Source organism: Lygodium microphyllum, chromosome 14 (assembly GCF_053477565.2).
Source record: "Lygodium microphyllum isolate KBCC chromosome 14, Lygodium_microphyllum_v1.1.10, whole genome shotgun sequence".
Taxonomy (NCBI): domain Eukaryota; kingdom Viridiplantae; phylum Streptophyta; class Polypodiopsida; order Schizaeales; family Lygodiaceae; genus Lygodium; species Lygodium microphyllum.
In genome coordinates, this window is record NC_141148.1 from 63,220,730 (window position 1) to 63,230,894 (window position 10,165).

The 10,165-nt window shown below is 38.2% G+C and overlaps 1 protein-coding gene across 2 annotated transcripts in view; it reads left to right on the forward strand.

Moving 5' to 3' along the window:
- The window catches only part of LOC148025663 (Transducin/WD40 repeat-like superfamily protein), a 130,806-nt gene extending 121,428 nt beyond the window's left edge, over positions 1-9,378 (forward strand). The window contains exons 9-13 of one of the 2 annotated variants that reach the window (XM_087692875.1): positions 2,060-2,105; positions 5,347-5,417; positions 5,798-5,871; positions 5,970-6,028; positions 7,203-9,378. In XM_087692875.1, the coding sequence (XP_087549001.1) occupies positions 2,060-2,105; positions 5,347-5,417; positions 5,798-5,871; positions 5,970-6,028; positions 7,203-7,265 (313 nt within the window). In that variant the 3' untranslated portion in view covers positions 7,266-9,378. Of the gene's footprint in view, positions 1-2,059; positions 2,106-4,250; positions 5,309-5,346; positions 5,418-5,797; positions 5,872-5,969; positions 6,029-7,202 lie in introns of those variants that run through there. The other variant, XM_087692876.1, reaches the window with a different exon arrangement.
- Positions 9,379-10,165: the final 787 nt, after the last annotated feature.

Genomic DNA, 10,165 nt, shown 5'->3' on the forward strand with positions numbered 1-10,165 from the left:
GCTGTGTTGATTGTTTTTGTGTGAGTCTGACCCTAGTATGGTTGAATTTTGATCATAGGCACCCAATTGGGTCATATAGGTGAAAGTGTATACTATCGTTCTTCTAATCTATGGTGTGGATTCACCATAATTTATGACTACTCATCAGTGATTAGCTTTGATGCACTTTTCTAAATATCAGTTAATAATAAAGGAAAACAATCCGATAGATAATTGACTATGCAAATTAATTGAAAATGATACAAGTTCTTTGTCTACTGTGCTGTGACAATTCTACCTATGGCTCTCAAAGGGTTTTCGCAAATTTTTACTTGGGTCAAATATTGGGCAGTTTGGACTATCCAAAAGAAATAGAGTAATACTCTGTTTGGCAACTCTTCAATTGATATTTGCACTTTCTTCAAGAGATCTGTTTAGCAATCTCTATATGGTTACTTGAAACTTTACAAATATTGAGCAGGATCAATTTTCCCTTTTTCTGTACAACGTTTTCAATGGAGTCTATCTTACTTCATATAGACTCCCTTCTAAATTATGTGTTTTCCAAATGCTCTTGATATATTATTTGTAGTGCTTATCCTTTTAGTAGTGCCTTCTACATTTTAACTTAATGAAATGGTTCACAAAAGTAGAGTTTTTGTGGAAGAGAGAAGATAGAAAGGAAGGAAAATATGTTAACATTTGCAAAAGGCCTAAATGGCCAATGAGACCTTACCATATAGTACACCACAGTGATGTCGCATCATAGAGTACAGACAATGTCTAACTAAAAGGCAAATCAAATTGTAACACTATATGATTAAAGAGGGAACATGAAAAGCTGGGGAAAAATCCTAAAACGTAGAATAAGCTGTAGTCATGTGTACAACAAGGTGGGGAGAAGAAAAGACAGGCAGTAGGCAAAGTGACAGCAGGGAACGGTCGGAACAGTCCCCCCAAGATGCCGAAATGCCGTTTCGGACCGAAATCCATTCCAAATTGCATCCATGTTGGGCGGGACGTTCCCTGTCACGTTCCTGATAGGGAACGCCACGTGGCACAGAACTTACCTGCAAAGTGACCAGTTGATTGCCCCAGTTTACTGCCTACCGAATCATGCGCCTGTCTCCCACCAACGTTGCCTATAGCTTGCCTGTCTCTCACTCACATGCCTGTCTTAGCTCTGCCCACGGCACCACATGAATTGATTGAAATATTAATTTGTCATTGTGGATTATAGACCTTGGCTTTAGTACTCCACATGAATTATGAATGAAATACTATTTTTTTATAATAATTTTAAAATTTTTAATGCCATTCCCACATCCCCATTCCCTAAGTTTGGCATCCTTGTCCCCATCCCCGTCCCCATTCCCCGTTTCCGTTCCCCATTTCATGCTTCTATGGCAATAGGGCTGAAATAAGGCATGGGACAGCCAAGGAGATGATGCTGATGAAGAGATGGTAGCAGCAGGGTGAAAAGGGTTTAGTTCAGTTTGTTCCATGTCCACCTTTCTCATCCTCATAGTTACTAGGAACTCCTTGAAACTCTGAATGTTGTCAGTTCCATTTCCATTCTCATCTCCATTCTTAGTTCCATTTCCCTGTTCCCCTTAACCATGGTCATTAAATCCAATGTTTTTGGCTAACATGTTTTCAGCTCATGGCATTAGGCAGTCTAGAATGTTAAAAACTGAATCAACTTCTTTCAAAAGTATAACACAGTTATCATTTTACCAAACTGATCATACAAATGCAAGTCTTTCATGGTATCGGGCAGTCCAAAGTATACAAATTTAAACATGTCCCCATACAGCACAATAAAAGTGGCATTTTACTGGAACTTCTGGACTTGATCTAGGAAAAAGTTCTATAGCTGTTATTCAAAACAGCACAAAGCATTTCCATAAACCAGGGTTTTTTTCTTCATTTTGCAGATAGGAACTTTTAGTTGAGAAAGGTTAGGAGGAAATGGTTCTAATTTAAGCTCACTAAAGAAGCACATCAATGACTTCTTGGATTTTAGCTGTAACTCCTATTGTTGTCTAAAGTGTGTTTTTATCCATATGTTCTTTTGCAGGACATTACGAGCACGGTACAACCCCAAGTGCGATCAATTTCTACTTGTAATATTCTCTATTCTGTTAAAAGGCTCTTGTTAATCTTTCTATCCTTAGAATTACCTCTTTTTCGTTCCAATATTAGTACTTTGCACATTTAACTGTTCGATATAACTCTTGTTGACTGTAATCAGGTTTTTGCATTTATATTTTCTTTTTCAGTTTAAATAATTCTATCATTAAAATAGTTTGCCACATTTAACTATGTGATATAGATCCTTGTAGGCTTGTTCACTTAAATTATCTTTTTGCGTTTATATTGTCTTTTCTCATTAGAAAAGCTGTATCATTAAAACACCTCAGCAGTAATAATCTTTTTGACAAATACACACTACAAAATAAGAAAGGAGAATATTGGTCAACAACTTCTGCTAATTGATCAAGGGAGCTGACTAGTATAAGAATTGGTTGATAGTAATCAATCCACTAGACTATATGAAAGAAGGCGCCAATCATATTTTTCTGCATGCCATGAAATAGTTTTTTCTTTTTTCGTTTTTTCTTTTTGGGAGAAAAGAAAGTTCTCTCAATGATATCTCCAAGTAAAAATCTCCCTAAGACAAGATAGTATAAAGAAAGCCCTGTAAAGAGTAGCTAAGTACTTCATAAATGCAATGGTTGCCTAAACAACCAATTTGATGGACTTAGTACCAAACCATATGAGGAGCTAGGTGAAAAGAAGTGCTGAAATCCATGTCGGCATGAAAGTGTCTCTTCCTCATGAGCTCAAAACCACCTTGTAGCCTCTCCCATCTCTTGTGGAGAGTACATATGATCTCTATGAAAATCCTAGAGAGAGTCTCTGCATTGAAATCACTGTAATGCATTGAAATCACTGTAAGGCTCAATAGTGTGGCTACACCTTGTAGTCTAAATGAATCAAGCAATGGCACTAACAATCAGCTCCCATTTTTGACAGTGGCTAAGTCCACTATGCTTCTGAGTATTTTGGAGTCAGGATCTTGGTGAAATAATTGACCAATGATGAGAAAAAAGTGACTCCCTTGCAAATCCTCAATTCACATGCTGTGTCGCTGTTTGTGACCCAAGCTATTGTTTCCCAAGTCACTACCATAGTCTCTAGTGCATCGTGAAAGACCTCCTACGCACTAGGATGATTATGTAGATATTGCCTTTGAGTCGCCTCTAACTCTCTACATCTTGTATATGCCATTGGGACCATGGTAGTGGCCATAGAAAGAGAGGGATCTTACAAATTCTGAAGTTGTCATCATCAAAAAGATTTCCAAGAAGGGGTTGAAGATACTTTGTCTGTGCCATTGACAAGTGGATGCTGGCTGTGTTTAGGTCCTTCTCATTTATATCATTCTCCCAAGCTAGGTGGGGTCGCTAAAGAAGGCTATATTGCATGATTGGTCAAGGAATAGGTCTCTTCAAACCCACTCTGCTAGATTTCATTATTATTTTTGTAGGGGCCTTGTCAGATAGGCCTTGTGTCTCCATCACCAATCAAGTAACTATGTTCGGGTCAGTGTAACATCTTCTCTCAGTGTACTGGTACTCTAATCCTTTGTCTAGAGCATCAGTGAACTTTACCTGATCCAAGTCCCCTCTTTGAAGCCAATTGTTAACTTCCATTTGTGAAAGTAAAATTCTTGTCTCTAATAAGCACAATGACTCCGAGTAGGATGTCCCCTCCAAGGAATATACCTATCTAGGTTTGAGAGGTGGCTCTGTCTATTCTCCATTTGGGAGTGACTCCTTGTGTCACTATCTCTGCCATACCTCTGAAGACCCTGTAGTCTCTACCTCTAAATCTTTTGTGGTAGCTCCTCAAAAACAAGCCAGTCTCCCATGAAAATTGTTGGAAAATTCGTAGAAGGGTAGTTCAATGACCTCTACTTCTACAGAAAGAAAAGTCTATGACTCAGTTGCCTGATTAAAAGTAAAATGAGGGTGAATGCTACTGAAAGAGAAGTGAGGACCAGTACGTAGTTGCCTGTGCTTGCTAACTGTCAGGACCCTCTGTGGATATCCTTCAGTAACTGTCTAGGTAGAAGAACTTGCCTTTTCTACTTTTTTTCAGAGGAGTACATGCCTCTTGTATTTGTAGTCTATAGAAAGTTTGAAATGCTGTTTAGACTTATGCTTGCTTAGTTGGTTATGGCGGTCATTTTTTTGGGATGGCAGGTATTTTCTCTATTTTCCATGGCATGCCATCATGCTGTATTCCTTCAACACAAGAAATACCCCAATGAGGACTTCGGGGAAAGTGTGGAAATGGGTACCCCAATGCTATGGCTAAGCAGTGGCAATGGATTTGGTGTGTTAAGTAGAGCATCAAAGTTCTTCATTGGGAGGCTATACAAATAAAGTGAAGAGGACACAACCTGGTGCAACCACTTGACATAAAGTGAGAGTGTTCAGAGGATTAAGAAGGCTAGCTGGAACAAGAGTGACAGAGTAGATAAAGTGGCCAGTAGTATGATGCTACAGGACAGACCTACTAAAAGAAATGGTGAACACAAGAAAATAAGATTTGTATGCTTGTCACCCAGTCGAGAGCAAGCTGTTTGAGAATATTTTAAGGCTATGAATCAGATTCAGAGGGCAAATAACAGGAAATGGACTTTCACACTTCTTGATTGAAGAAGGGATGATCCCACATTTAACTTTGAATGTCTTTTAGAGAATGTGGGATGCTGGAATGGAGTTTCCTTCGTTCTTACGGACCCTTAATTATCCCAACAAAATGCAACGGGAAAAGCAAACTAGACAGTACTGTCTCTGGTCCTCTTCTACCCTTTCTTCAGATACCTGAGAGGGAAGTTAGCCACTGGTTCTTAAAATAGCCATCCACTTGTATGCTTGGCACTCTACCAACTGAGCTGCATCTCTCCTCTCCTCAGATTAGATGTCTGGGAAACAGTTCAACCACTGGTTCTTACTGCACAATGACCCACTTGTACGCTCGGCATTCTGCCAACTGAGCTGTGCCTCTCCTGCACTTGCCAACTGTGAGCGGATCAATTGCTTTCTATTCTCTAGCATAGATGGGCATCCTGGATCACAAATGTTGCATGCTAAGCCAATCACTAAAGAGTTTAGTACACTGCAATTTCTTTATTGAACTCAGATATGAGCTGTCCTGTGGGCATTTATACTTGTTGACTCTGAACTAGTATGCTTTGCACAACCCTGGTTTTTATAATATACCTTACATGAGAAACAGTAATCTTAAGTTCCATGAAGTAACAATATCCACCTGTTTTTTAATGCCTGTTAGAGCTCAGGTACAGACTCAGTGGTGAATTTGTGGATGGTGGAAACCTCCGGAGAAGATTCTGAGCTTAGAAGGTACATGAAATCTAACCTTTGATCTATCTTTATGACTGTATTGACCATTTTAGCTCTATGATTTTATTTGTTGGGATGTCAAGCAAATGTTGTGAATACTTGTGGCTCTGGGCTTCCCAGGTGAGTAAAGAGTGAGGCATACAAAAGAAAGCTGTAAATAAAAAATAATGGGAAGGTAGCACAAAGATAGGTATTCAAAAGCATCCAAGGACTCCCAACTTCAAAACTAACAGCTGTAAGGTTTCTAAAATGATGATTTATATGGGTGTAGATCCAGTACAATCCGTTATTGGAATTTAAACAGATTAACATCTGTTTAGTGCTGCCATATTGTGTTTTTCTTTTGGACCTGGCTGTACCTGTCTGTTGTTTTTACACAGCCCGGACAATTCACCAAGATCACAAGTAGATCCACTGGTACGGTCATACAATGGTCATGAGGATAGCGTGTACGGTGAGTTGGACCTCTTTATCTACCCCATTTATTCCTAGTACTGCTTGTACATCCATTTATTCATTTTCAAACCCTAATCATCTGTTCAAGGCTTTCAGGTATTGCTTGGAGTGCAAGAGAACCATGGATATTTGCATCTCTTTCCTATGATGGACGAGTATGTCTTCACTTTCTGTGAATATTTCTAAGCATTGAATAAAGTAAAGGCTTAACAATCACTTTTGGCCTCAAGGAAACTCATTAGCGGAGACAGCTGTGTAGGCCTTGAGAAATATTTAACAAGTTGCCATTGAAAGGGAGGGTTGGAGTAAACTACTGTCATTTGAAAAGTCCTTCCAAAATGTAAAAGTAAGAGGTAAACATTTGAAAATATCAAAAGAGTGAAAGGTCAAAACTGTTTGATTAAAATGGAGGTTAAAAAGATGACATAAAGCATCTTGAGCAGTAAGCAGAAAAAGGTAGCGAAAAGCATACAAGTCTTAACCTATATCTAACAGGAATGTATGAAAGAGCACTAAATTTTACCCCCTCTGGCAAATCTAATAAGAAAAATCAAGCTAAAACAGCTCGGCTTAAGAAGCCAAATGCCTACAAATTCTTTGGGTTTACCTCTTAACTTACAAAATCCTGTCATACATGTGTTTAATAACCATTTGGTATTACTCTTAATAGCTTTGTCTGATAAATCACATCCGGTGCCCTACAGTCCTACCTTTTTTGGAAGGACTTAAAGAAATTCCTCTCCTGGAAGCTCATTTGCATACATGAACATAAAGAAGGTCAACTTGGAGAGTCTTTCATCTTCAATTACAGGTCCTCATGAATAATAGACAAATTTTGCCTTTGCCAACACTCCCTATGCTTTGACTTGAAGATACGGATCATTATTCACTAGCTTTGTTTGATATCCCAGCCTCTCCCTGACTTTAAAGCTGTTTAAAGCCCTTATGAAGACACTGTTTATGTTCTTGTAGTGTGCATGCATATGTAACACAATACAGTGTCTCTTATGTTCTTGTAGTGTGCATGCATATGTAACACAATACAGTGTCTCAAGCTGTACAGCTAAAGCCATCTAACTTCTTAATGTTGCTGTGTGCAAACCATCAAGAGATATTGTTGAGGTAGAAACTGGTGAATGCAAATGTCTGCATATGCCAGTCAGTTTTAAAGTTTCACATCTAACAGCTGTCCTCCTCAAGTATGTGGTTAATGCAAAACTCTTGTTAAATTAGAGTCACTAACATAAAGTTTACCCTTAAATGTGTAATGGGTAACAGGTTTTCAAACAGTCTCTTAAAATTTGCACTTTGGTGTTATATGACCTGCAGGTGCTTGTTGATTCAGTACCTCCAAATGTTGCCAAGCAGATGAAAAACTTTACAGGAAAATAGAGCATTTGACACGTATGAGTTTGCAGGTGCTTGTTGATTCAGGATCTCCAATGTTGCCAAGCGGATAAAAAATTTTACAAGAAAATAAAGTATCTGTGAGTCAAATGATGCTGGATGTCAGACGTGCTTGGTTTGTGGCATGGATCAGGAAGAGGTTCTGATGAGCCATTGATATATTCACCAACTTTCATGGTACACTTCAAGGGACTTCCAAAATTAAGCCACACAACGTTGCTGCACATTGGTGTCAATTGAGAGAAGGCACCCATTAAACTGTCCAACAAAACAACTGGCATGATTCCCAGGATGTGTAACATACTCGCTCCAGAATATAGAATGTGAACCTGCCTGTCATAATGCAATACAGAAAAATTTTCTGCTTTGTGAGATGTCTCTGTTATGGACTCCCATGAGATTTCCTTCATCCAGAAGATTGCAGAGTCTGTGTTCCCTTGAGATTTGCCTCATCCAAAAGATTGCAGAGTCGGTGCTCACAATCAAGAACTCCAATATTTAAATAATTACATCAAGGGAAAACATCAAACTTGAAGGTTTTTGCATTGGCTCTACAAATTCATTATGGTTTTCCATCCACACTGAACAGCAAAGAGAGCTCCAACATTCCCTTTAAACAGTTTCCTTTTATTGCAAGGGGATGCTTCCCACAAGGTAGACCAGGTGGTGTCTAGAAATGTGAGAACTCAGTTCTTAGGAAAATATATCCATAGGATTTCATATAAATTTTGACAAACAGCTCAAAGTTGCTCAGACAGAAATGACACTACAGTGGTTTACAGGTTGAAAATATGGTTGCACATACAAATGTGAGTATTCCATAGTTTTTCTCACTTACAATACAAAACCAGAAGAGGGGATATGAATAAATATCTAGTTGGTGTTACTTGTCTCTTAAATTGTATTATACTTGACAAGTGCATCGACCTTAGCCTCTAACACCATATGAGTGCCTTAGGTGGGCATCCCTTGAGCTCAAGGAGAATTGATGGTGTGTTGTAGACACATGCAGCACCAAAAGCCTTTGACTATATAGTAGCAAAGTGCAAGCAAGTGCACCTCTACATCAACATGAGAAACAGTGCTTAAAACAAGGAGCAAGCTAGGAAGCTTAAAGATGGTGGATCTCCTTGTTTCCTATACAAATGAGACCCTATTGTTCATAATCGTGTACATAGACATATACCTTAAGTTGAGGTTCCTCCTTGTCCATAGGAACTCAAAACATGAGGGCCCAAGAGTGCCTAAGATGGATTTTGGTTATCTGAGGCTATAAACATTGACAAGTTAACAAATTTGGCTTTAAGGAGAGTCCTGCAAAAAGCAATCTACTAGTCACCCTACAGAAAGAGAAATGCTTAGAAACAAGATTAGCCAAAAGGCTCTTACATGAGAGGCCGAAGGCTTCCTACCAATAACTCTGGTTGCCCGTTCCAAATATTAATTGAAAATTCCATTACGAAATTTATGCCATGTAAAGCTTACTTTCAATAGCAATGACTGAGCCATGAACGTAGATCTTCACCACTACCCAAAGAAGAACTGTTGTTGGGGCGCCTGTACGACAAATCATGTCCATTTTCCAAAGAAAATGGTCTTGATATCTTTTCCTTGGCATGCTTTGCACACATCATCCATTAATGACATTTTCAAATAACACACTAGGAGATGCACCTTTTTTTTTGGGTTGAGATTAGCAAGTGCACAAACCTCTCATGCTAAAAGGATGATGCATCAGTAAGGATGCTATATTAACCAGATTTTATAGCATCTCCCCATAAGCATGATGACCTCTAGGTCTTTTGTTCACTTGTGTCTGGTCTAGTGGCTTTTTGAGACATAATCAACTCCCATGTCTATTGAAATAATCTCTTAAGCTCATCCAATTGAATGATCAGTATCAAGTTTTTGAAGATGCCAGGAATGTACAACATATTGGAAAGTTGTGCTTCACCCTTATGAATTCACAATATAATATGATCTATATCAAAATTATGATTTGCTATGTTATTGGATAAAAAGGCCTTATGCCCATTCTTAGAAAAGTTTATAGCAGTTTGCCCTTTCTCGTTACACTAGTGACAAGTTGAATCTCAAGACATTTCTTTATTGACAACACTTACCTTTTAGTTGATTCTCATGCTTGTTATTTTTCTTCTCTTTTATGTATTTGTTTCCCTTTATGGAAACGAATTGACCACATGAACTATAATGAGAGCTTTTGTGTTCCTTCTAGCTCAAGTGAAAACTTTGAGTTTGCAAAGTGAATTAGTCCATGGAACTCTTTCAAGGAGACAAGTGTGTAGAATTTTGATAAATGATTCATTTCATGACAAGCAAATGCCCAATATCACTAGATATACTGAGGGTTACAATTACAACCATATATTCTTACAAATGATCACCGTCATGATTTTGATGTTTTGGAAATTGTGTTTAAGGATGCACCAATCTTTTATTTAGGGGCCATACATAATGACTTGACATGTTTTAGGTCATACTAGATTCAAACAAGTTGAAAACCTTCAAGGTAGACTTTTGTAAGAACAACAAATGCAAGCTAGTCCTCTTTTAAATAGATGTCTTGGCCCTTATCTTCATCTCCTCCCACAAAGGCTACCAATATTGAGAAACTTCAAAATCCACTAGATCATCAAATTCAAAGCATTGAAATAGTCCTCTTGCAATTAGCACATAAGTTTACCACTTTAGATTACTTTTGGATAACGTTAACCTCATGTTTAGCTAAATGTAAAAGTATATGGACACAAGAATAAGAGCAATGAATAAAGTGCACATAATGAATTAGAGAATAACTTAACTTAGATTCCTGTAATTCTAAATGGACTAATACAATGGTGGCTCTTTCACCCATTCACTTCCAT